Source organism: Daphnia pulex, chromosome 10 (genome assembly GCF_021134715.1).
Source record: "Daphnia pulex isolate KAP4 chromosome 10, ASM2113471v1".
In the NCBI taxonomy this organism is placed as follows: Eukaryota; Metazoa; Arthropoda; class Branchiopoda; order Diplostraca; family Daphniidae; genus Daphnia; species Daphnia pulex.
In genome coordinates, this window is record NC_060026.1 from 5,444,792 (window position 1) to 5,471,628 (window position 26,837).

The 26,837-nt window shown below is 38.9% G+C and overlaps 3 protein-coding genes across 3 annotated transcripts; 2 read left to right on the top strand and 1 right to left on the bottom strand.

The window, feature by feature from the left end:
• The first annotated feature begins 541 nt into the window (after window positions 1-541).
• On the top strand, window positions 542-5,491 carry LOC124204166 (ATP-binding cassette sub-family G member 1-like). The gene is made up of 16 exons (XM_046601200.1): window positions 542-832; window positions 1,502-1,743; window positions 1,831-1,961; window positions 2,074-2,148; window positions 2,239-2,281; window positions 2,359-2,548; window positions 2,617-2,762; window positions 2,843-2,901; window positions 2,995-3,174; window positions 3,248-3,284; window positions 3,352-3,476; window positions 3,560-3,753; window positions 3,816-3,984; window positions 4,056-4,156; window positions 4,235-4,390; window positions 4,477-5,491. The coding sequence occupies exons 2-16, from the start codon at window positions 1,601-1,603 to the stop codon at window positions 4,819-4,821; spliced, it is 2,094 nt and encodes a 697-aa protein (XP_046457156.1). The 5' UTR covers window positions 542-832; window positions 1,502-1,600; the 3' UTR covers window positions 4,822-5,491.
• A 1,784-nt stretch (window positions 5,492-7,275) lies between these two features.
• LOC124205071 lies at window positions 7,276-24,890 on the top strand. The gene is made up of 9 exons (XM_046602385.1): window positions 7,276-7,523; window positions 8,680-8,802; window positions 18,136-18,273; window positions 18,909-19,154; window positions 21,230-21,553; window positions 21,688-21,789; window positions 21,910-22,083; window positions 22,146-22,276; window positions 22,341-24,890. Exons 2-9 carry the CDS (start codon window positions 8,782-8,784, stop codon window positions 24,316-24,318), a joined length of 3,114 nt encoding a protein of 1,037 aa, XP_046458341.1. The 5' UTR covers window positions 7,276-7,523; window positions 8,680-8,781; the 3' UTR covers window positions 24,319-24,890.
• LOC124205074 (ras-like GTP-binding protein Rho1) lies at window positions 24,787-26,585 on the bottom strand. The gene is made up of 5 exons (XM_046602390.1): window positions 26,294-26,585; window positions 25,855-26,024; window positions 25,339-25,570; window positions 25,116-25,267; window positions 24,787-25,024 (listed from the first exon to the last, which is right to left on the bottom strand). Exons 2-5 carry the CDS (start codon window positions 26,008-26,010, stop codon window positions 24,986-24,988), a joined length of 579 nt encoding a protein of 192 aa, XP_046458346.1. The 5' UTR covers window positions 26,011-26,024; window positions 26,294-26,585; the 3' UTR covers window positions 24,787-24,985.
• Window positions 26,586-26,837: the final 252 nt, after the last annotated feature.

Consider the following 26,837-nt stretch of genomic DNA (forward strand, 5'->3'; position numbering starts at 1 on the left):
TAACAAAAGACCCGATCAAACAGAAAGCGAAAACTTTGACGATTCAATTTTGCCATCAGGTTTTTTTAAAATAATGGTAATAATGACATCATCAATTTTTCAGTGATCGTCAGTCTATCACGTAACTCAACAAATACGATGATGACGAATCGAGAAAACCTCTCAACGACCCGACCTCAAACAGAATACCGTAGAATGTCTAATGTTGCGCAATCGCCACCAGCTATAAAGTGAATGTAGCCTTTGATTGATATATCCGTTATTATCAGCAATGGTATAATTGATTAATATGTCCGTTGGTAAAATTTATTCCATTTAGGTATAGGTCATTTTTTATACCAGTGTGTGAAAGTAAAAAGAGAAGAAAAAAGAAAAAGGAACAAAAAAAAGTCAGTGAAAGGGAATAATGGCCAGAGAGCTGCTAGAACTCTAGGGACATTGAGTGCGCGTGTACCGGGGTGAATCGACGTCACAAAGAACTCCCAGTTTCGCTCCTCCCTCGCCATGGATACTTTTGTCGAAACCCCCTCTGCTCAGCCCGAAAGTTTGTTGGTTGTATTCGTGAGGCGACCAGCACGGACGGATGTGTACGACGAGTTTTCTTCAACCTATTCCAGCCAGCCAGCAGCCTTCAAATTCAGTCTTATTTCTGTCGTGGTTTTGGGGTTTTTCACTTGTGAAAACAAAGAATTTACTCGCTATGCTACCTCTCTGAAGTCCCTAGCTGTCCTTAATTATTTTAAGGTTGACTTCCTGTTGTAGAATTTCGCCCTTGCTCCCTACAATCCATCATCTTTACTGCTGCAGAGACATTGACAAACATCAAACGACGGTAAGAACGTTTCCCCTATTTCCAATGCGTCACTAGAAATAGAAAATGACATTCGTTCTCTGACTTCTCTCCTTAGTTTAGAAAGTTTTAATTTTTATATACCTGTAATTTGTCTCATCATTTTTATTTTGTACCAACACAAACGGACTCTAGAAAATCAATATTTAGAAAGTTTCATAAGAAAATAATATAGCGCGTTGCTGGCGCTGTGACAAAAAGACACATTTGCTGTGTCATAAGATTCGTGTCGAACTCTAAAGCTTCAAATCAGCGATTCATTACAAAGATTAATTTTCTCAATTTCCATCTTAGAAATTGCAAAAAATAAAAAGGCCAAGACAAAAAATCAAGGAGTGTAGGGGTAAGAGAGTGGGGCATAGAAAGTCCGTGAAATAGTTGCGGTCAACATCTTTGCAAGAAAGAAAGTTTTTTCGCTCTAATGAGAAAAAGGGGATTAATCTTTTTAATATTAGATAAATTTGTCAAAAAACAGGCTGTTAGAAGTATACAGAGAAGTTTTCTGCTTCAATCGATTTGACGATTTCTACATGAATTAAGTGAAAGCATACTATTAAAAAAATCTAATTAATTTAATTAATTCCTGTGTGTGGAAAGCGTATCCTTGATCATTTTTTTCTTCTGTTGTTGTCGTTCGCTTTTTATACACAGCTGCGAAGCGGAAGTTTTGTCCACTACCAGCTGGTGAAAGCTTGGAGGAAAGTCAAAGAAACTGTGTAACCTTGTTTCACACAAATTCACTGGATAAGAATGGCCGCCCTAACAGCTCACAAGAACATTTCGGCAAATGAAGATTGTGCTGTGACAAAGATTTCGAATTGTTCCGCTGCCATGGCTCATCTGACATCTGGTCACGTCACCTTGCATTACCCGGCCGCATCAGCCCAGGCTTTGTATGTGGAAATATTTCGTTATAGCTCTAAGCAAAATACATTTCCGACAATGGCTTAACCAAATTATCCTTTCCCCTCATCCCCCAGGGGTGTTGTTATGAAGAAAGTACCCAACAATCCTGCCAAGCGAGCTGCGCTTACTCATCTAGTTCGAAGAAAGGCCGTCAACATTGAATTCAAAGATCTTTCCTATTCCGTATCGGAGGGCAGACGCAAAGGTAATTTCTAACCAAAACACATGAAATTCAAACAATAGTTGCATTTTTTTAATTAAGTTGTATAATAACGAGGAATGGGAGTCCTTATTTACCATCTTTTATTACCTTTCAGGATATAAAACCTTGTTAAAATCAATTAGTGGCAAATTTAATTCTGGAGAACTGACGGCAATCATGGGGCCATCCGGTAATAATTTGACACATTTATTATTGACTTCGTGAAAGGATATACATGAAAATAACAGATTAATTAAATGAACTTATCCCTCTCATTCAGGTGCGGGAAAAAGCACTTTAATGAATATTTTAGCTGGTTTCAAGTAAAACCCAAAATCCTTAAATTACATAAAAAACAAACGGTTAAATATTAACGCAATAATTTATTTGATCTGAAAAGGGGTTCCAATATGACGGGTGAAGTATTGGTGAATGGCGTTGAGCGCGATCCACGGATATTTCGGAAAATGTCTTGTTACATTATGCAACACGATGAATTGTGTCCCCATTTAACGGTGATGGAAGCTATGATGTGTTCGGCTAATCTCAAATTGGCTGATCGAATAAGTCACGAGGAGAAACAGTTTTTGGTAAGAAATAAATTCTATTTATAATATCTGCAAAATATATCATTTTTGGACTTTTATCTTTTTTTCAGGTTTACGAAATTTTGGAAACAATGGGACTTAAAGATTGTGAAAATACTCGAACACTGAATCTATCTGGTGGTCAGCGGAAACGTCTGGCTATTGCCCAGGAACTGGTTAATAATCCACCCGTCATGTTTTTCGATGAACCTACAAGGTACGATGAAAATTTAATCAATTGGTATATAATATAACAGAAGAGATTACAAATATTTTAAAATATTATTTCGGAAATAGCGGATTGGATAGCTCTTCTTGCATGCAGTGCATAATGCTGCTCAAACAACTAGCTCAAGGTAAGTGTTGCGTTACTTCCATTTGAATAACGTTTAAAATTATAATTTTTCTTTTTACATAAATTTTTACATAATTTTTTTTCGTCGTTTTAGGAGGGCGGACGATCATTTGCACGATCCATCAACCGAGTGCCAGATTATTCGAAAAATTTGACCGACTCTACCTTTTAGCCGAAGGCCAATGCATCTATAGAGGAATAACCGGAGGACTTGTGCAGTTTTTATCCTCTCTCGGTATGGACTGCCCAAGTTACCACAATCCAGCTGATTTCGGTATTCATTTATCAAACCTAACAAATCGTAAATTTAGAAACTCATGGTCTTTTCTTTTCCCTGCACGATATAGTGATAGAAATTGCCAATGGAGAGTACGGGGATAATGGGTAAAAGAAACAAGATACAAATTTGTTTTAGGAATTATTTTTGACGATATTATTATTTGACGTATAGAATACATAAACTGGTAGTTGCTGTGTTAACTGGCAAATGCAATAATTGGAATCAGGATTCCAGCAGTCAAAAGTCCTTAACCTCCGTCATCGATGAAACCAGCAAAGTCGTCGATTCATATGTTGGTAAGTAAATTCAACACAATCACATTTCTAAAACTCAAATGGAAACTATGAAAGATTCTAATCAAATCGAAATATTCGCTTAGACGTATCTGGGACAAAGGCGCAAATCACCGTTTCTATTGGGCCACCAAATTGCGAAAATGTTGCCCGTGCGACCGATTGTTTACTCGATTCTGACGACAACTTGCCGTCACGTTGTTCGTCATTTCCTACTTCGTGCTGGGCGCAGTTTTTGATTCTTTTGCGCAGAACGTTCATATGCATCATGAGAGATCAGGTAGGATTCTTTCAACATTGACAAAAAATGGCGTGTAATTGATCGCTGATTTTATACTTTAGACTTTAACGGGATTGAGGGTTGCGTCACATCTGATCGTCGGTCTTATCATCGGGTTGCTTTATTTCGGCATCGGCAATGAAGCGTCGAAAGCGTTTAGCAATTCAGGTTCTCTTTTCTTCGGTCAACTTTTCCTCATGTTTACCGCGATGATGCCCACTGTTCTTACTTGTAAGTATAATTTAGCGCTTTTACTTCAAGCAATGCAAGTTAAAGGCTTAATCGGTTTTTCTTTTAAATAGTTCCGATGGAGATGGCAGTCCTAATGAGAGAGCATTTAAATTACTGGTATTCCCTGAAAGCATATTACCTTGCCAAAACGGTAGCCGATCTTCCATTTCAGGTAAGTCACGAAATTCTAAGTTCAAAAAGTGCAGTTAGTTATGAAATAATTTTTTTAATATTTTTATTTTGATTTCAGTTGGTATTTCCTACACTCTACGTAGTCATCGTCTATTTTATGTCGGACCAACCTTGCGAACCGATGCGATTTTTCATGTTCTTAACGATGAGTGTCATGACCAGTTTAGTAGCCCAAAGTCTCGGCCTCGTCATCGGAGCAGCCATGGATCTACAGGTATATATCAAATTAATGTTTAGAAAAAAGAAATGTAATATATTTTTTAAAAAAATCCCGTTTCATCCAATTCTCTCATTTAAAAGGCCGCCGTTTTTCTTGGTCCGGTAACCACAATTCCAATTTTGCTGTTCTCTGGATTCTTCGTGACACTGGACACGATCCCACCGTATTTGCGTTGGCTGTCTTACGTTGCCTACGTGCGCTACGGTTTCGAAGGGACGTTGCTGGCCATCTACGGATTCGATCGCCCCAACATGCACTGCTCCGAAGCCTATTGCCACTACAGGTCTCCCGTCAAATTTCTCGAAGAGTTCGATGTCCGCCATTCTCTCTACTGGGTTGATTTAGTTGTCTTGTCAGGATTCTTTGTGGTACTAAGGCTGATTGCCTTCTTCGTCCTCAAGTGGAAGCTACGGTCTCAGCATTAATAATCAATCGTTTCTATCCTTAAATAATAAATTAGTTTTCTTTGACCTCCAAGTGCCACTCAATTTACCTTCCTGATTACCAAGGGACTATACATATAAACCCACTCTCTGAATAGTGTATGCGGATTCCAGTGGATTACTATGCACAAGATTTTGACGACATTTCTTAATGACGAGGTCAACTCTGCTAAACTGCGAACATGCACTGCTGCTTGATTTCGAGGTCGTCCGAATATAAGTTGGTGGGTCTCCCTCTAATTAACTGCCTAATGTTTGTAATCTTCATCGTTAAAGAAAGATCTAGTTCTCTGAGATGCGCTTCCCCAGTTACTGATTACCGCAATCGAGTATATTTGCCCTCTGGATTCGTGACGAGTGTGTGTTAGACTAACTTTAAAATAGTCTTTCAGAGCAAAGAAGAAACCCTCCAGTGTCTTTGTCACCTTTTCCCCCATGAAGACATTCCTGCAACCAGTATTTGATTGTTCCCTTCATGATTATAGTTAATAATCATAATCTATAGTATTATGTAACGTGCTCTTGAACTCTCTCCCTTTTTGCCGATTTGTTGGCGTTAGTTTCAGCATTCATCGTTACATTCTCCGGAAACGTGTATTCTGAATGGTGATTGGTGAATGTATCCTTTTTTATACACGCGAAACGAATTGCAGTCTTACTTTTTAAAACATCATCAGACTTGTTCGATTAAGTATTTGACAGCTTTGTCGTTCAATTTTAAATAATAATTTAAAAAACACTTAATTATCGCAGCGAATGTTACAGACAGGGCTCTTATTGAGTCGTTGAGCGGATGATTTACTTCGTCAAAGATTCACTGAATAAGCGCAACACATTACTTTATACCAAAAAGTAGAATTTAAAGTAACTATACAAAGCAAAATTTTTGAGCAGTTATGGTATGTTTGAGTGTATCCAATTTGGGTATATAGCTACTTTATCAAGGCCCGCGTACATACGCGTACATGGGATGGAAGTCCTTGTTCTTCTTGTAGAACGAAATGATGTCCCAGATGATCGATGTTGCAATTTATATGCAACATGCAGCGACATGCAGTAAAGCTGACAGCCAATAAGTTTGCCACTATCAGGGAATCATCAGTTACTTGTCACATCCACGAACTTACTCAATAGACTTGTTTGACTTTGAATTGACTCACCATATACAATGGAAAAGACATTCACAAGCGAAATCTTAAACGAATAAGTAAACAATGTTATGAATAATTTATTTTTTGGTTTCTCAAGTATTATTTTAATTAAGGTGAAATCGACACACTATTAGGCTAGCTGATTGCCTCGCCAATCAAGCCCACAAAATTCGGACACATTGTTTCTAATCAACTTATATTGCTAATGAAATGATACACTATTTGATAAATGAAAGCTGACGATGATGGAATTATGATTTAAATTTTATTTGGCATATGCAACTAACTCTGAAAGTGGATAGTGCATGCCTGGCTTGATCCGAGAGCCACTGCCGTCTCAAGTGTAACATGCAAGATATTTTATATTTGATATATTTACGAGTTACTCAACATATCGAATAACATCTCCCGTTCGGCTTATCCATTTGAGTCTGCCGGTTCTGGAAAACAGTGTGCGTAACCAACACTTTAATAGGGAGGATCCTATTATAATCATCGAACCCTGCGTGTATAGCTATAGCCTTGTGTCTCATGTAATGTAGGCTGCTACAACGGAAAACTGAGCTGGCCGGGTATCATTTAATCGTATTAAGCCTTATTAAGGCCAAGGGGAAAAAGAGAAAAACGAGTTAGAGCTGATGATGATCTGATCTGGGGGGGTTGAGTGGGAAAACTTCTTTTTATTTATTCTTACCTCATTCTTATAGACTGGCATTTTGTGTGGCCCCTGCCTGATTGTGTATGCCTTGTGTATATCCTTTTGGAAATAAAATAAAAATCGTAACCATCTGGTCGCTGCTGATAACCCCAATTTCAAATAAGGATTGGGGCAAAAGATGTCCAGAGTTGGCTATTTAGTCAACAGCACAAACCCCGTGACAATAGTCATCATGGGATTTCTCAACGCTTTTAAGTTCACAGATGACGCACACATTTCCAAAAAGAACTGATATTTTTGTTTATTACTAAGCAATTATAGGTCTGGTTACAAATAGATAACGCAATCGTCACTTTTTTTTTAAATCCTGTTTTCCTTATTCGCTCCCCCCATCGAAAAACAAAACTTAACAAAAATATGAACAAACGACGGAAAAATAAAAATAATTCTTGCGCATTGGAGTTGCATGCCTTTTTGGCTTTTTCCGAGGTGCAAAGTTTCAGATATTTATTTAGGGTGTTTCAAAATGTGAACCATCCTGTGCGGCTATGCGCCTGCCTGAGGGCTCTCAAGCCCCGAGGCTGAGCGACCCTGCCGCCGCCACGGTGTATATATTTCTCGGACATGCTTTTTCGTTGGGGGGGAAGTCAGCAGAGTCAGTTGAGGTTTTGCCGTCGTGCCAGTCGGTTGTACATTTCGGGCAATGGGAAACACCCAGTCAGAGTGTTAAACTGAATTTAAGAACCCCCAGTTCCAAGATTGGTTGCCAGCATAGAGAAAAACAATAACTGATTAAATAACGGATAAACAAAATTGTGTGCGTCTAAATGTGTGGCGATTGGCCAGCTGTGCAGAGGATTTAGCCATTTCGACTGGTAAAGTCTCTTTTTTATTTTCAAAAGTCTAGTTAGTTAGTTATAAGCGGTGAATTCGTGCTAGATTGAACTGCAGCAAAATGAGAATTTTGTGTGATCGATCAACGTTGAGCGTCCATGTGTCTAAACCCCGTCGGCTTTTGCAATGAAGGGAATCGTCAATTAAAATCGGCTTTTCCTTTGGATTAAGCCAGCAGATAAATTGGCAAAAGAAACGCGGCAAGCTCGGGTGGGATCAACACGCAATGTGGTGCATCTTGTGCCCAGGCCAACTCGTAAAATAAAATAAATGATGTGTGTACACCTGTCTGAGAATAAGAGTCGCCCGACCGCCTTCAATATCTATCGGATGATAAATCTCTCAGACTCTGGAGAAAATTGCCGTCATTTTTTCTCGGTATTGAAAGAGAGAGAGAGAGAACTCTTGAACGAAAAAGAAAAAAAACTGGGCATACACATATATATAAGAGTTCTGGAAAAGGATAAAAACAAAACACAACCTACAGCATTCATAAGGGCAGTCAAGGCGTTCGTATAGCCGCCAGGCGTCATTCTCAGCTGGCTCCGAAAAGTCTGAGCGGTTCTCATCTTCATAACTCTTCAAACCCAGTCGCCTGGCGCAGCTCTTTTCTCTTTTACCCTTCCCCTTCCACCCGACACGACAGTTTAAATGAAAAAGTTCGTTTTTCTTTTTTTTACAGATCAAAATCAAAAAGACTTTTCGGAGGGAGAACAAAAAAAATGACCAAGATTTTCAATAGATTTTTAAAAAACAAAATATTTTATCCAGAAAAAAAAAAAGAAATACAAATTCTTTTTCCCTGTTATTCTCTTTGGTAGAAGACATCATCTAAGGGGACGTAGTATATAGTGACTTCCTGCCTAATTGTTGGCTGATAAAACCGGAAGAGAGGGGGTCAAGCCTTTTGTTGACTGTGTGCAGATGTGGCGGAGGATATGCCCGTCACCTTTTTTTTCAGACCTTGTTTGGTGTTGGAATGTCAAGTCTCTTTTACGGCTCACTAATTCACTGGATAATATGTGCCTTATTCCTTATCAACCGAGTTTTCCTGGACGTCCGTTGATGTACAACACTTTGTCCGATTATTATGAAACTTTTGTCATTTTGATTTTATGAACTCTTTGTATTACATAGGTTGTGCCAAAGTCCTCACTCGACTGGAAATCGTAGCCATTTGGACAGGAGTGGATCTGGAAGGAATCGAAATTTTAAAATTTCTACCAATTTATTCACACAATGGATTTTGTTATTCTTCAAGTAAGGAATCTCTTCTTTTTATTGATTTAACTTGATTTATGGAACACGTCTGCACAAGAGAGGTGCATGCATAATTTCCCCGCGTGGAAATCTCCTTCGAATTTTAGCCGCAATATCAAAATAACAAATGAGCCCTAAAAGTGGGAGGGAAATGAATGTTTCCCCCCAAAAAAACATCAGCATTGGGAAAACAAAAAAAATACCATGTGTGTTGGATATAAGACGAGTGTTGGTCTGCGTCCATGAGAGAATGTGAGTTATTCATAAAAGAGAAAAAATCTCCCGAAGGACACGTTCTCGAATGGTTGGAAATCTTTTGTAGCCCTCCCTCAGTCAGATCGTTGCCTGTTTTGAAAGGGAAAATGGGTTCAATCACATATTTATTTATATATTATATAGTCTTTCAAGGGAATCTAACCATCGTGGGAGGTCCTTTAAATGCTAATGTGGCAGTTGTGGCACTTGTGATGGTTACCTGAAACCACAGCACAGCCAACGTAGCACAGCACAGCACAGCATGTCCTGTTTCGTATCTTTTGTACATGCCCAAATAACGCTATCCGTCCATCGACGTTTCGTCTTGAATTATTTTGCACTTAATCAATTCTTTTTTTCCGGTTTTGCCGACAGCTCTCCAGGGTAGGTAGGGTCTATACCATAACCAAAACATCGGATTTTTTTTTCTTTAATAAAAAAAAAAAAAAGTGGTGAAAATTTCATTTATCCACACCGAAAGTTTAGTGGAAGAAAAATTTATTTTTCGGTAACCGCAACCGAGTCAATAGAAGAAGTATTGGGGGCTCTCAAAAGTAACTCTTGGCCGGGGGGTTATTGTTATTCCACTGCCGACTTTCAAAATTGAAACTCAAATGGGCGATGGTCGTGCACGAAATGTGGTTTCTTCCCAACTTTCAGATGCTTGCCAAAGTGATTTGGGGCTGATTTCGCCCATTTATTTCCCTTAAATTTCCTTTCCTTGAAAATAATCGTAAAAAGGATCACCGCGCCACCAGCATGGGTGCAATTCAATTTGAAAAGAAAAAAGAAAAAAAAAAGGATCGTGACCGATATCTTTTCAAATATCTTCGAGGGCGGGAAACGGAATGGAATATACCACCTTATTGTAAAACTAGCTAGGAGAGAAAGCTTATTCATCCGTCAAATAAGGAAAATTCCGTCGTCTATTATACTACAATTTTATGGAAGTTCTTTCGACGGTCCTTGGCTCGATGGTAGAACTGAAACGTACGACTGGGAAACATGTCTGCATACATTTACCTTGTTTTATTTTAATCGATTCAAAAGTTTTTGCAGTCATTTTTGGTATTCCATTTTATTGGCCCTGTTTGGTATGTCCCAACTTGGAAATAGACGAAGTTACTTTTTGTAGTTGTAATAATATCCGTCAATGATACAATTGCCTTTGCCGATTCTAAAATACGCCGGAAGCGTGCCTAGGTTTTCAAACACAAATGGCATGTAGTGGTACCACATATCCTGGACATTTGGAGTCAATTGGGTTAAAAAAAAGTTTTCAAGAAGAACAAGTTCTTGGCGTGTGTATTTTTCCAAACTTTTTGCCTTCCTTTTTGTTCGTGGCCAGTCTATTGATGATGGGTTCATGCGTGTAGTAGTTTGAAAGTCTCGTGCATTAGGATATATCCGTGTGGTTTCCGTTCGTCATGGTTGGAAGCTCAAACAGTGAACACTTCTGACAAACAGCATGTCTTAGTCTTAGTCTCTCTCTCGACGTCTCTTTCCTTCCCCCCTAGCGTTTCCTATTTCTTGTTCAGAAATGCGCTGGATTCCAAGTAACGCCGACTTATTTAGCTGCAAAAGAGAAAAAAAAAGCTACGCATCAGGCCCATCTTTTTCTATGGGCGGATTCAATTATTTATATGCCGGCCCTTTCTTTCTCTAAATCATTCGCCATTATTTTTGGGCGCCCCGGCCGTACGTTGGCAGAAACACGCGGGCGTGATAATCGACGCAATAAGCCACCAATCGTCTGCAAGTCTGCATCATAATTTATCCCCTTGAATGAAGAATGAAGAATGAAATGTGCGATATAATTCCGAGTTTAGAGAGAGTCTGACTATAAGTCAATCCTGGCTATTGGCTATACATAGCACTTTTCCTACTTTTCCTTGTTGGCGTTCTCTCGCCTAGCGTTCTCAATCCAATCTTGTAACGTGCTTCTCTTTTTTCTCTTTTTTCTTCACGCCCAAAAGTCTGGCCGTTACAACCACGACAGACTCTCGTTTTGGCCTCACCATGCGACCCATGCATTGCCATCAGCACGAGAGCTTCTAATGTTTTCTTTCCCCCCTCTTATTTCCTAGTTGGTTGCAGCCTTCCTTGGCTACTACTACACTACGTACTACGCCGAGATTTTTATGTTTCTTCTCCGCGTTTCTCCGCGTTTCTCCCCCTTTTTCTTCACATTTCCCTCTAGTTCCATTTTTTTCCTCCTCTTCTTTCCTCCTCTTTCCTCCTCTTTCATTCCTCTCTCCTTTCGTCTCCTTCTTCATCTTTTCCCCGTACATAAGAAACAAGAATAGCTTCGCGTGTTTTCAACAACCGCCCTTTAATGACCAAATATTTTTCAGCTGATTTCCAGGCAAACGCATAATTTTTGACGGGAATCAACTCGCCAGATTCTGCTGGCATCCATTTTTTAATATCGACAGCAATTCCCTTGTCGACGTTTAGACGTGTCACACTGAAAATCGCAACTGAACCGAACAAAAAAGCGCATACACCATTACACCAACAAAGAGAAAACTAATCGGGAGCTGCTAGTAAATGTGTGTTTGTGTGTCACGCCGTCTCTCCGTATCGTTTACCGCCAGTCACTTCTTCAAAAGTTACCGGTACTTTTCTCGACTGGAGAGTCGATGACGTCTAAAACAACCCCATGGTTTTAATCACGGGTGGTGAATCATAAATGATTGATCATAACATAGATTGAAAACAATGTTACAGTCAGAGAAAAAGTGGCGATTGTACACCTATAAAAATCATAAATACCGATGGGGGGAAGTTAATGTTTTTCGCGATTAAACATACACAATTTTAGTTTTCTTGATAATACCAGTGTAACTGTCAAGTGCGGGTAGACCAAAAGATTCGGGAATGTTCTTCTTCTTCGTTTCAGGTACCAGTTTTTGAATGGCACATTTTCTTTGATCTAGCAGCTGCGCAATTGAGAATATTGTGTGTGGCACTTTTGATCATTGTGTGGTGTTTTCCTTCAATAGTCTAACCTGGGGGGTTCTCAACTTCTCACTCAGCGGTAACCGAAGAAAAACAAGACCAAAGGGAAAATGTTCCCCGCCACTTATCCGTACTCGATACGTGACTTTGGGTGTGATTTCAGAATTGCAATCTTAGTCACTTCTTGTCACGAAGTGCCATTCGAAACCTATTGTAAAGGTGGAGTTACAAAAGACGAGTCGACGTGACGTACACATTTTTTGACTTTCTAAAGTTTCCTTCTAAACACATCAGCGCGATATTTGGGAGCCAAGACACAAATTGTACTTTTGAAAAAAGTTCAAATTTTCCTCCTGTGGCAAATGCCGAGAGAGATGAGGCGAATTGTGTTGTGTAATCGGGGCGGGACAGTTCGGGTAAAATTAGTAATTACGAATCTAAGTATATGTTTAAGATATCAGATTGCCATATACAGCACCTCCCCATCTTATAGTAGGGGGCAAAAAAAATCTGAAAACATGGAAATTCTCCGAATAATTTTTCGGCTGGTACACCTCCAATCCTACATGATTCAAAGGTTTCGTGACGAGTTTTATTCTTTGTTGTCTGTCTTTCTTTCAAGACGCTTCACGGTGTTGCCCATTTAGGGATGTGTCTTGCCAAGTTGCTATGCGCCAAAGCACTTTCGTAGGTCTCGTTTCAGTTTTCAGATTGGAACAATCTCAAGTTTTCATGCGCGGATTCGATAGGGTCCTCTTTTAGGGAAAAAAGAGATAAAAATGAAATAGTATAAGATGTACTTTCAGCGAACCGAAATGATGGCGTTTGAAAGTTTACTAACGGCTACAACAGCGACGGCACAAGGATAAGATCAAACAAACACCAACTGTGTCGGTGAGAATCCTGCAAAAACACAAGAGTGCCAGTATAAGATTAGAATGGATTATAGAGGGATATCGGGTTTAATAATTCTAAGGTAATACTTCCCCGTTTCAATTCTATCAACTGCCAAATGGTTGATCTCCAGCGCAGATCTAACTAGCAATTATCATTTTTTATTGAAAGGCATTGAATAATCTTAATGTCAATTAAGATTATTCAGAAAATGAACTGAAATCCATTTATAATTTTATGTTTATACCTGCATATCCATGTGGATAAAGAAGTAAAATCCTGGTTGCCATTTGAGATTTAATTGTATTTTCACAGGGAAATGGGTACTTTTACTTAGTGCGTATTCCTTTTAACTGATATGCAAAACTCCCAGCTGATTTCCCCTTAAAATTTTCACTGAGAGATTTACATTTAAAAAAAAAACAACTATTCCATTCGCTATTTCTTGGAAGTTAAGATAGGGTGCTGCCTTGTTTAAGGCGTTGACTACTTGACTGAATGCCAATTTTCCAATGAGGTGACCTAGAGAACCATTGCGCCATAGAGCCAACTATTAATTTTGGTTTTATTTGTCATTTCGTTTGCCTCTCATAGACATAACGTCTGCAAACAGCCCTTGGTAATGTGGATGTTCTCACTATGTGCAGTCATTGATTGGTGGAAAGGGGGAGGTTGTTTGACTCAGAACAAACAGACACACAATTCTTTCAGGCTTGTTTAAACACAGACAGTCAACACTGCGCTGAGTTTGTGCTAAAATATCCCTGTGAGGCTGTGACGAAGTGGCGTTTGCCTTCGCTTCAGATTGCCTTGTAAATCACATGTTTTAAAATTTGGCAGCTTCAGTCCCCTTCTCTCCCATATAACTAAAGATTTCACACAATTTATTTTATGGCGTTGTATAAAGGACATCATTTTCTTTCCCAGCGTTTTGAAACTGCTATTCTAATTTACCGTTAACAAATGCTCCTAGTTGAACAATAACTAAATTAGACGAAAAAAAACACACACACACAAAGTTTTCAACAAAGTTTAAAAATTGAAACTTTAATGAACAATTAACAGTTTAAGTTAGGGTAAAACAGCGAATGCCGGACAGCGATCCGACTTACGGCGTTTGTGTGTAAACCCAAAATGCGAATTTCCGGACAAAACGCGAATGCCCCGGACATTTTTTCGAATTCCGGACGGAAATATTTTAAAAAACTAATTATATCAATCGATGCAGTTTTTAATTCGTAACAAAATTGCTCAAGACATGTTATACAGTGCAATGGAAGTATTTTAAGATATTTTGATTTAAAAAATCAAAACATTGAGCTGTCAAAAACTGTTTTCGTCTGCTCAAGCTTTTCGACTTGGGTTCAAAACGAGTTAAGAACATAAAAACTATTTTTCGATATTTACTTTAGTTAATTATATTTCACTAAAGTAAAGAAGTCTATAATTCAAAAACAAAAAACCATATTGAAATCCTCGTTGGGATTCTCGAGAAATTCGAATATAAAGTCGGTCAGACATGACGCGAATGTCCGAAAACTACCAAAATTTGAATAATAAAAATAAAATTCAAATTTAATCTTTTTCAAGAAAAATGGGTATTGACAGATTAAGAATAACGTCCTCTTTTAGTCTAGATGCATAAAAGTGGTATGGCGTTATATACTCCGTCTAATTAATGACTTTTCTTTCCCCTTTAAGCCCTTGATGCGAATTCCGGACAGCAGACGAAAACAACAGTACAATTAACGTTCCACAACAATTTTAACAAGGTTAAATGGCTCATTGGTAGAACCCAGTAATACGAATTAGAAATTGGCAAGTGTTGAAGTTCGGTCCCAGTGTTTGGAAAATATTTTTGAGGTAAAGAAAAACCTTTAATGGAATAATAACAAACGCTATCTTTTTCTGCGAACAACTTTTAATGAATGTCATGAATTAACGACGGCTAATATTTATTTGAAAAAGAATAATTTATTTTAGATAATCTGACTTTTTATTAGAAAACGAGCAATTTAGAAAACTAGACGAGCAGCTTCAAGATTGTCCCTATTACTTTAAATACAATTAAAAAAATTAGTTTAAATACCGAATAAGAAAAAAAAAATATATGAGACGTACGCAATAGTCATTTCAGTACAGTATGGGCAGCAGTAACTTGAAATGCCAAATGTTGACAAAAGAATTGCTCTTGGAAAGCAGCTCTCATGGATGTATGCGTCGCAAAGTCGACATCGGTTACAGTCGCCCACTGTACCTAGCTAATTTTAACAGTAGTTGATAAGTAAATCTAAAGAAAAAAGATTTAAATCAAGAAGTTGTTCCGGATGTTTTTGAGAGTATTTAAGAAATTTGTTTGTTATGAGACTTGAACAGCGCACCAGTGAATTCGTGTGCTTGCATTCATCCACAAAGCCACCATACAACATAATAAGAACTCTACAAAGATCTAGTCATTAGCAGACAGACGCCATCTGTCCGGAATTCGCATCATGGGCCGTTATGGGAGATAAAAATGGATTTAAAAATTTAGGTTTTTTACGGTGTTAAAACGCTTTTTTGATAAAATAGCTCTAATTAGGGTTACATGCACACCAATTAATTAAAAAATCGTAAAATTGAACTATTTTACGAAAAAACAAAAATCCGGACATAAGATACAACATTTTTAGGTATGCCAGTCGTTAACAAACTTATCGCTCGTTTTTTTTTTCTTTTTTTTTCACAAAAGTGACTAAAATTATATTCCTTTTACATATACTGGTAAAAAGTGGAATGAAAAAAGCAAAATAATGATGACAACGTTTTTGGATCGATCCAGATTCGATCCTCTGTCAATCGAATCTTGTTTTTGAAATAATTAAAAAAATACGCAACAAAAGATGTAAACATTGTACACCAATCGATGCGTCTCTCAATTCTGCGTCGATTGATGTACAGACATGTGAAAACAAAGAAAGTCAATTATTTTCGAAATTTTCTGTCCGGAATTCGCGTCAGCTGTCCGACATTCGCATTTCGGCCAGGTTTTCTATTTTCACTGATATTTGGGGAAATTCTTAAAAATAACGATGCAACCTTATATAATATTGTAGAGCTTTCAATTCTCTATCATTTGATATAATTAGTTAAGGGATTGTTTTCGTTATTACCTTAGAAATTCCTTACGAGGAAAAAGTTTTCACTAGGTGATAACACACAGACGAAATTAGAGGCCGTACAAAAAAATTCTGAAACTTCAATTCATGATTTTTTGATTAATTGGGCGTATTTCTACATGCCCTTTGGCTCAATTGTGTATTCCTCGCCATATTTTAAAGTTCATTCATTAGTTTTTTATATAATTTCGTCGTTTATTTATAATTATAAATTGAAAAAGTCGGCTTTTTCGTCCGGCATTCGCGTATCCAAGATGCTGTCCGGAATTCGTTGTTTTACCCTATATGATATGCCAAGCCATGTAGACCGTGCGTTTCTCATGCGAACCATTAAGTTGAAAAAGGGAATTTTTATTGTATATTGCCTTGAACGACGCGCTTTTCGTTGGGGATTTCCAGGTAAAATTCTTTCTGGGAAGGCTCGGTTTAAAACCATCAAAATATACAGCCAATTTTTGTTTCGCATATACAAGTCTGCTCTGAATTGATCCATAGTTTGTACATTAATGCGTTTCGGAGCTAGCCAAGAACAGAAACAACAAAATACGAAAACATTCTAAACAACCCCATAAAATTGTAGGAATATCGTGAGAGAATGTCAGATTCCAAAAAAGAGTTGTGAAAATAGCCCCGCAAGCGGATTTGCATGAAACAGTAAACGTATTTCTGTCAGACCCACGTCTCTCATAATGCTCAAAAGTTGAATTTCGTTATCGTTCCCTTGAATCCTTAAATAAATAATGCATGTAGTGTCGTTAGTGATTAAATACGCCGTTGACTTGATGGGGGAATATAGTAGGCAATTCTGTGTCTACAGTTATGAATTGGCCATACACTGTGAAATGTAGCTCTATAGGAGAGAGCGCATGTCATTTCGTAACAGACGATTATTTATTCAAAGTGAATTCAGTGAATTTCAGATATTTGCTCTAATGGGTTTTCAAAAGTCAACAATACTTAAAGAAACTTTTCTAAACACAACTTCAGCCCCGTTTCGATAAAATGTGAGACTCGTCTGTTACCAAAATTCAAATAATACTTCTTCATATTTAAAAAAAAAAAAAAATTTAGATTTACACCTGAAAATATAAAAGCATTAAGACAAATCTCTTAGTCATGTGATGACATCAACTTCATGGTTAGACTTTGATGTTTCGGTCACGACGTTTTCCATCGTTCTCTTTTCTAGTTGAAGCCGTACTTGTTGTTTAACTGTTTCCGGTACTTATATATTTAAGTTGTTTGGCCCCGTTTGATAGGGCTTGTTGTGCGCTCTCAGCGATTTAATCATCGATTCATCGCCAACAGCAAGCTTTCAAAAGAGAATTTTCTCTATATAGTTTGCCCCCAGATATTTGCTCTATGGCACGTTTCAAAGGTTTCGTAAAATGCCCCCGCCACTCTTTGGTTTCGAAATTTTCCAATCTAAATATGTTAGATGTGTATAACACACATTTCCTATACTGGAGCTTCTCTTCTTCTGTTTTTGTTTTTTTTTTTTTTTTTGTGCAGCACATGTGCATGAAATATGAAAAAATATGAAAACCAAAATTACGTCAGTCTATACACACATTTGTGACTCACCGCACGAGGGCCATTCACGATGGTCCTACATTAATAGTACTTTAACCGAAACAGCTGCTTCACTTCCTGGCATAGAAAATCCGAAAGCGAATCGTGCAGGCGAGACGATGTGTTGGAAATGTAGGATGGGATAACTGATGGCTAGACGTTTTTGTTGCATTGGTCGGCTCTCTAGCTTGCGCAGTTTAACCATTTGCTTCTGACTTCACGGTTTAACTCCCGACTCGTACGAGATAAAATTTCAAACAAAAAAAAAGAAGAAGCAAATCAACCGAACAGGTTATTGACCCCCTGCAAGGCTACGCTAATTACAGTTTAGAAGTAGATAACGGGAGATTTTTTAATTTGATCTGACGAAATTCGGTTTAATTATCGTCGATTGTCACGTCTTTTGTTCCATGGCAATTGAATCCAGTGAAAACGAGTGAGAAAGAGATTGAATATCAACTAACCGAATTTTCTAATTGTTTTTTTATCATAGGTCAATGGAGTAGACGTGTCTAAGTCGTCGCATGAAGAGGCGATTGGCGTGTTTCAATCGGCGTCGGAACCCATTTTGGTGCAGATGCTTCGGCGGGCCCCTGTCAAACCTTCACCATCAGAACTGTCGTCGGTTAAGGTTCGTCTCATGACGATAACGATAATTTTCCTAGTTCATCATGTGTGTGAGAGCGTAAAACTCTTTGAAGTTGGGCGTTAGAGAGACAATAAGTCGCTCGGAGCCAAGGTTCAAGAAGCTCCCAACTGCGAGCCCCAGATATACAAGCGTGAAGTCAAAGATTCAACATACCATCAGCTCTATCAGCCGCATCCGGTTAAGAAACTGATGGATGTGTTCTGTCAAATAGCTGGCCGAGAATTTTAGAACGCCATTGGGTGTTCGTGCCACACGATGACAAATTTAAAAAAAAAAAGTTCAAATGTATTACAAACACACAAACGCGGTCTATTCTTTAGATGTTATACCCATACCGATCTGACGATCTTGTAGTTGGGTTATCTGTTATCTACGGGGTAAATGTAAAATACGGAATGTCTTTTAATTGAGAAATTTGAATTGAATAACTCAAAAAATAATCCAAATAGTTTTTAAAGCATTACAAAAATACGTTCTAGTTATTTTTCAATCATTTTTCGAAATATTTTACTGGTCTTTTTTTAAATTATAATTTATAGTTCAGTTTTATTTATTAAAAAAAAATATGTTTAGAAAAATAAATAAATGCATTTTTGCACAAATGAAATCATGTATAGAATCAGGAGAAACCTTTGAAAAAGGAAAACGCTGTTTCATCTTCTTCTTCTCCGACATGCATCACCCAACGGACTTGCTGCCTACATGAAAACGAATCTTATAATAGCAACAGAAGCAACGTCCAAGTTCAGACGGACTGGGCCGGGGTGGATCTACCCGTTTGGAGCGCTATTGATTTCTATCACCAGGAAGCCCTTGGCGAAGCTGAAGATGGAATTGACGAAGACCAAGAAATGGAATACGAGGTATTTCGGCTAAAATAACTTCATGTAGTTTCAACTTCATTTACTCCCAGCATTATTCGTCATTTAAAATTCCGCTGTCAGCTGCTTCACCATCTGCTAGTAATAATGGTTTTTTTATAACTAGGAACTTTATTGAGTAGAATCTTTTAATTATTATTCCGCGTACCGTGCTGTGCTCTTTTCACCGCAGTATCATATTAAAATTTCTATGTGATCATAACATAGAGAAGCACGCTCGTTGTTTATAAGAGCTCTTCACATCAAAATTGCAAAGTCTGTTGAACAAGAGATGTAGTGAAATAGAAATTGGGAAAAAATGCGGAACCAAAGTAACTGTCGTACTTCCCGCAATGCGCATGTTTGAATGATTGAAAATTTCCTCCCCATTCAATTTTGTTATTTGTCCTCTACCCAACCCATGGACGAGTTTTATGCGTTGTAATGCTAACTGTCTGCATCAGAGAACATACGGTTGCTTACCTTACGACACCCGCACACTATTTATGGTAGTCGAATGGATGCAAACCACAAGAGACCCCACGTAGTGCCTTTTTATAGTTCCAAAGAGAAAATTCCAAAACGAAACGTGAAGTTCTTATGAAAATTTGGAAATGATGCAGCAGCTAGATTGTTATTTTAGCTTCAGATAACACCAGAAATGTATGAGATAATATATATTTATTTATTATGTATCCGTTGGATGAAATGATTAGATTTTCGTGACCAACAAACTACGGGCGGAAAAATTGACTGGAAAAATTGTTTTTTAGATTATTCATCGAATCCGTGTTTTTATTAAATTTTTGTTCTTTTTTTTTCGACCGGAAAAACTCAAAGGTGTGTACAGTAATAGAATGAAGCGTGCTGTATGACCGCAGTTGCAGGCCTATTGGTAGGGCGCGTTGCTATGAGGTTTTTACATGGGTCAGTCGCTTTAACAACCAGCCGACTTTGAGTTTTTTTTTCCCCTTCGCTCCCCGAGTTTCTCATCTGCTTTTAAACCCCTGGCCCAAGTTGAGCGCTGGCGCTCGGTTGCTTGCTTTACCACCCGTCGAATCCAAACACAGGAAACCGTGCAGAGCAAATAAAACGGGTAAAAGACTAACTAGCACATTTCCCAATATGTGCTTCACCCTCGGCTTGCACCGAGTAGACCGAGTCTCAATGCAGCAGTTGTTTACTGTAGGCCACGTGCCCCCCTCCATGGACCCACATTGAGCCACCCTAAGCATCCCATTCTTTATATATTTTCTCTGTCCCCTTTATTGTTTACACTTCTCTTCTTAGGCCTGCTCCGAGAACCTTTTCTTTAAAACACGTCGACGTTCAATAAGGTTTTTTTGAAGACGGCAAAATGTGTATTTTTATATCAAGAACGATTTCCACCGCCCCCCTTTTTTTTGGCTAGCACTATAGCTTTTTACATTTCTCGAGCGCTATTGTTTGCTGGTAACTTATGCAATGACTCACGATGGGCTCGTCCGTTTGGCTTGTTAACATGAGAAACTTAATAGGATGCCGTACAAGCGACAGAAGGCTGCAGCTGCCGATAAACTTATCGGCCACACGACCCATTAAATTGTTTTGTGCCGAGTATCCACTCTAATTCACTTGCTAATTATGTTCTTCGCCAGTTTAGACAAAGTCTGAATCTAAGTTTCACCGTAATTTACGGTAATTTAGACAGAGGACACAGAGGATGTTTTAATTACGACAGTCGACAAACAATTTAATATTCTTGGATAATTCAAATGTTTCCTTGCAAGTAGTAAAATGTGTGCTGGTTACCTAAAAGAATTTTTTCGCAGTTTTAAAATATTATACCGTAAGTAATATTATTCAATACTACTATACTAGACCGGCATTTAAAGCCGAAAGAATTTGGTCATGAGTTAGGAGATGATTTTTCGAATAGGACGTCTAGTTAAAAGCAACCAAAAGCAAATGTTGGCTTAGTCAAGGCGTACATCACTTAATTATTGTGTTGACAATTTTTTATTATCCGTCATCGACATCATTGAGTAAAATAAAATAAAATGAAATAAATCTACTTAACGTTTTATTCTTTTTTGTAGGAAATCAAGTTGAAACGGGTCAATTCTACGGACAAACTGGGATTGACGCTATGCGACGGTTTGTCAGTGTCTCGATCGAATTACAACGAGGACGGCAAGCTGACGGCAGCAACGGAAAGAATCGATTTAGCCGATGAAAAACCCCCAAGATCAAAGCCACAATTCGATACCAGTGAGAAAACTGCTGAATTCGAAGAAGACGAAGCATGCATTGATGAAAACGACTTGGAGGGCCAAGATAAAGAAGTCTACATCCAAGCCGTTGCCGAAGGTAGCCTTGCGGCCGCCGATGGAAGGCTCTTTCAAGGCGATATCCTTTTGCAGGTTTCTAAAAAGACGTTTTTTTTTTCTTGAAACAAAATTTAAATCTATTGTACTTTCAAACACACAAACTAGCTACATACCTATTCTTCAATTCACAAGGAAAGAAAGAAAACTAAAGAAACTTTACATTTCAGATAAATGGCATAGACGTTCAAAATCGATACCAAGCCGAGACTTTGTTTGCTGCTGCCACCGGACCTGAAATAACGCTGCTTGTATCACGACCACACAATCAAGTAAATCTAGTTATTTTGATTTGATTCGATTTTTCCGCTGTTTTATTTCGAAAAAAGTTATTCAAATAAAAATAATTATTTCGACATTTGATAAAATTCAAACATTTTTAAAATTTAAAGGCCGATCCTTTGGACGTGCTGTCCGTGGCATTCCCCTTTCCTGAGCTTGAAGAAGAATTCCAAGAAGATGCGGAAACGGACGAAGATGTTCAAGTCAATTTGGAAGTAGAGAGAATGGAAGATGGAAGCAAGAGGAGAACAGAAAAAGGAGAAAATGACAATGAACAACTTCAAGTACTACAATGCTTCTTTCTAATTAGTATTCTCAACTAACATTTGTATGATAAATATATTAGGCCTTATACATGAAGGAAAACCATGGCCATGAAGGTGAATGGCGCCAGGACAGTGGATTTGGAACAAGTTCTCTTCCGCGTAGCTATAGTGATCAGGACCCTAATGAATGTTCTAACGAAAGAACTATGAGGTAATATACTACATCAAATATTTGTTTCGAAAAATGTGTGAAAAATTTGTTTATTGACGAACAGGTCACGGATGAGTAACGAATCCACACTCAGTCAATCAACAGAAGAAACGCAAGCATGCGCTTACAAGGCAACGGAATCGTGTGGAAATCGGACGACCACTGATTTGGTCACCGATAAAAGGTTGAACGTGGTAAACAAAAAAATGAAATCGATGGAATTGGAATGTGCGACTACTTCCGCTCGCTATTCCCGACCACCGGCCCATTCGACCAGGAAAGAGGAAAACGAAAAAGACGACTCGGATCACATTTATGAAACGATTTCGGAATGCTTGGATCAAGAGCCTGTCTACTCGATTCCGTACGAAGTCTCATTTGAACCAATCAATACCAAACCATCCACGAGCCATTCTTCAAGCCCTCGTGCATTTCGTGGCGGAGCAGAGAATAAATCTGGAAATAAAGATGCTTCTCTGTGCACGGAAACTACTCTAGTCAAAACAAGTATCCAGTCCCTGTACAAGAATCACTACAGCAAGCGCGGCGGAATGCCACGTTCTGATCGAGTTGAAAAGGCCAACGATGTCGAGCAATGGATACGGCAAGCGACAGCTGTTTCTCCATCACAGCCACCCGGCGGTTTATACGAACCCAAAAAGAATGCCGACTGGAAAGGCACGACCTCCACTAAATTCAGTTCAAGCAGTGGAGATTCCAGCGGAAGAAAAGAAAAGAAACTGGCGACTGTTGGCCAGAAAAGAATCAGCAACGAAGAAGCGATGAAGAAATCGGTTAGTCGCGATCGTCAGAGACAGAACCATTTTTGCACAGGCGAAGATCGTGATACGTCCAGTGCGTACAACACTGGAACTGGGGAATCTTGGCGAAGTGCTCATTTATCGCAGCCTTTGCCACCTGGGCGAGCTGCCATTCAAAATGAGCATTGCGTATGTTGTGAAAAGCCTAGCGTCGCTGAGCAGACGAATAATTCAGGATGGATGCAGTCAACGCTCTCACTTTCCATCTCGGTGTCGGGTGATCGCCTAGATCCTGTATCGGGCTCTCTGGTTCCCACCAATAAAACAGCTGACTGTGGTCCTCAGTCCTATTTCGACTCTGAGACGTGCACAGGTTTACCCTGCGAAAGTTGTCGCCCTTGCCTCCACAACAACCACACAACTGAGCCACAAAGAACCAAACGACATCCTCCTCAACTTGGAGAGGTTGGCAAAAGAAAGCTTCTCAACCGACCCAAGGACAGCGACAACAATCGCCCAACTCGAAATGACATGATGGAAAGAAACTGCAACTACGTCACCATGCTACCAGCAACACGGACAATGTACACTAATGCAGAGAACCTGCAGCAAACAATATGGTTGCAACAGCAACTATTTCAGCAGCAATTACTTCAAAAGCAGCAAGCGCAAATGGCTGGCAAACGTAACGTTCAATTGATGTCCACAATTGAGGAAGATGCCGTTCAGACTGGGTCGTTTGGCAAACTTTTATTGTCACAACACAGCCAGGAACGTTACAGCAGAAAGCCAAACGAAGTATTCACTTCCGAACAGTTGCAAAATCACGAGCGCAAATATCTCGAGTCGAACACGGAATGGCGAATGAAGAAACGGGCGGATGGCACTCGATACATAACACGACGTCCAACTCGGGACAGGTTGCTGCGCGACCGAGCTCATCAGATCTCTGAAGAACGAGCCGGAACAACCACTGACGATGACACACTTTCTGAATTGAAGTTGGGACGCTACTGGAGCAAAGAAGAACGTAGGCAACACGTAGAAAAGGCTCGAGAAAGACGCCAGCGACAAGAGGAGCTCATCCGTTCAAAGTTCCATACAACTTGTCCACTGATTGACAACGACAACCAACATTGTCCCATCGAACAGATCATGCAGCCGACTCATACGCGTTCTGGATACAAAGCAGGTGTAACTAATAAAAACAGCAGAACCAAGTTAACGACGGAAAACTCTAAACATATACCGACCGGCCTTCTCACTGTTACCATGGTCTAGGACCAAGTGACGAGTGTTGCTTAGTGTTGACTAAAGTTCATTTATGCTGTATATTTTGTACAGCGTCTCGTTTTCAATATGTAATACAACAACGTGTTCCGGTACGGCGATAAAAAGTCAACCGGTAATCCGTAATTATGATGAAATTGTACTTCTGTACTTGCCCTTAATCTTGTGCGAATACCAGTATGAAATATAAAGATTTTCCAGTAACATTGGTCTCACTACAAGCTTCGTTTCGAGTTTCAAATAAAGGTACTAGCTACAATAGATTTCGGTTTTTTACTACAAGCTTTGTTCTAAACATGAAGCAAACAAATTTAATGGTTAATCAAACCAACTTTGCGAACAAAATCGTTATGATTTCACAAAAATGAAAAGGTTTGAAAAGAGTAACTCAAGTCCAAAGCATAGGTGTATAAAGGAGTTGCAACACCATGCGACATGTTTCGTATTGTCGACAACAACTCGGGATTTGAAACAACTGTATTTACCAGAAATATACGAGAAATTGGGAGAAGAAAATTTGTTGCTGTAGTAATAATCGAAGAGACGAACACAAAAGGAATAAATCGTCTGAAAAAGGTCGTCCGATGGTTGGTAGTTTCACATAGAAGAAAAAAAGGCCAATGCAAATGTTTTCATATCCTCTCCCGATTCCAACCTTTCACAAAATGGTACACTTGGGCTTCTTCTTCTTCTTAACCTAAATATATACAAACAACACATTTTAATTGATTTTCTAAAAGTGTTTGGTTCCCACTGTGACCACAAAGAATGGACGACGTTTAACGTACCTGAAGGGCAGCTCGCGTAGCGGTTTCGAAGACTTCACGGACACCTTCCTTACTCTTGGCCGAGCATTCAAGGTAGGCAAATGCGCTAATTTTTTCTGCCATAGCTCGGCCCTCTTCTGGCTTGACTGGCTCTTGCTTCATTTTGGCTAATTCTGTAATAAACATGCATAAACAATTCCATTGATAATTAAAATCGTCATAAAAATTGGCACTGCAAACCGACCTTTAATAGTGGCGGGATCATTTCGAAGATCTTTTTTATTCCCGACAAGAATTATTGGGACGTTAGGGCAAAAGTGCTTTACTTCGGGTGTCCATTTCTCAGGAATGTTCTCTAGCGAATCTGGAGAATCGACAGAGAAACACATCAAGATTACATCCGTATCCGGGTACGACAGAGGACGCAATCGATCATAATCTTCTTGACCAGCAGTGTCCCACAATGCTAACTCAACCTAAACGATTCAAAAAAGAAATCAAAAGTAATGAAATTATTGCACAACACAAGGCAATCGAGCAAAAACTAGGTGGGTCAAACTATCCAATAGGTATGTGGTTTACCACAAGAACTTGGTAAATTTCTAATTGACAGTTTTATGTGAAATCTCAAATACAATATTCTTAAACAACATTAACATCTATGAAACATTGATGATACTGTTGTAACGTTGTGTCATCTATTTCTTAATAACGATATTGCAACTTGAAGTAGACACTTTAATAACATTATGAACATTACCTGTTTGCCATCAACTTCAATATCTGCCACATAGTTTTCAAATACAGTTGGGACATACACTTCAGGGAACTGATCCTTGCTGAAGACGATCAACAGGCAGGTTTTACCACAAGCACCATCACCGACGATGACAAGTTTCTTTCGGATGGCAGCCATTCCTGCCCTGAATTCTACATGACCAAACAAAGTTTTCTGTCAGATGATTTGCGTCAATAACTTGTAAAATCTTAGCCGGCTAGTACAAGAAAATCAATAACTGAACTAAAACGTCTGTTTTGATTAGTTTAAATCATGTTTTGTTGGAAATGTTATTAAATTTCCAGTGGAGTCTTGTCGAAATGCCATCACTGAACAGCGGTTGGGAAACGGAATTCCTTTTCCAGCTTTGTTAGATTTTGATCGTTAGACTACTGTATCAACGAAAGCAAAATATACTTACAATCAAAAGACACACAAAATGTTTAAGGAACTTGATAAATAACTGAATCTGAACTATAAAATAGCGACACAGAGTTTCTAATCAAACTCGCGTCGAGGGCACACCCAGCAGAAAATGGATGTTCCAACAAGCGGGCCTAAGGGAGGGGGCGCTAGCAAAATGAAACAGCAATGACGTCATGGACGCCATCTGCAAACAAATGATGAACGCCATGCGTACTGTACGGCAAACGCCATCTATGAGAAATATGCATATCCTTGCCGCCGGAGATTGTCGGCATATTTCCTTTTGTCAGGCACACTGTCACACAGTCCCAACTCCCCAAAACCCCTGTTGCTCCACTATGCTTAATTTCCACATCCCACCCCTTGTTTTTTGGGGAAACTTTTGTGTGGGGGAAAGGTGTAAAATAAAATGATCGATGAAAGAGCGCCTCTCGTGGGTGTGTGGGGTATATTCTTATACTAACTACCGTTGTCCGTTGATGGACTAGATGACTCCTTTGAATTAATTTTTTCAATTTTAAACGAGATAATGTTATGAC

What these genes read in the sequence shown, in the direction of transcription:
- LOC124205071 (XM_046602385.1), top strand. Translation starts at nt 8,782, where the DNA reads ATGGATTTTGTTATTCTTCAA. An exon ending in CAGAACTGTCGTCGGTTAAG is followed by an intron (nt 18,274 to 18,908) that starts GTTCGTCTCATG and finishes AATCATGTATAG; the next exon opens with AATCAGGAGAAACCTTTGAA. An exon ending in TCTAACGAAAGAACTATGAG is followed by an intron (nt 22,277 to 22,340) that starts GTAATATACTAC and finishes ATTGACGAACAG; the next exon opens with GTCACGGATGAGTAACGAAT.
- LOC124205074 (XM_046602390.1), bottom strand. Translation starts at nt 26,010, where the DNA reads ATGGCTGCCATCCGAAAGAAACTTGTCATCGTCGGTGATGGTGCTTGT. An exon ending in TTGAAGTTGATGGCAAACAG is followed by an intron (nt 25,571 to 25,854) that starts GTAATGTTCATA and finishes TGAATCGTTTAG; the next exon opens with GTTGAGTTAGCATTGTGGGA. An exon ending in TGATCCCGCCACTATTAAAG is followed by an intron (nt 25,268 to 25,338) that starts GTCGGTTTGCAG and finishes TGTTTATTACAG; the next exon opens with AATTAGCCAAAATGAAGCAA.
- LOC124204166 (XM_046601200.1), top strand. Translation starts at nt 1,601, where the DNA reads ATGGCCGCCCTAACAGCTCACAAGAACATTTCGGCAAATGAAGATTGT. An exon ending in GCCGCATCAGCCCAGGCTTT is followed by an intron (nt 1,744 to 1,830) that starts GTATGTGGAAAT and finishes CTCATCCCCCAG; the next exon opens with GGGTGTTGTTATGAAGAAAG. An exon ending in AGTCGTCGATTCATATGTTG is followed by an intron (nt 3,477 to 3,559) that starts GTAAGTAAATTC and finishes ATATTCGCTTAG; the next exon opens with ACGTATCTGGGACAAAGGCG.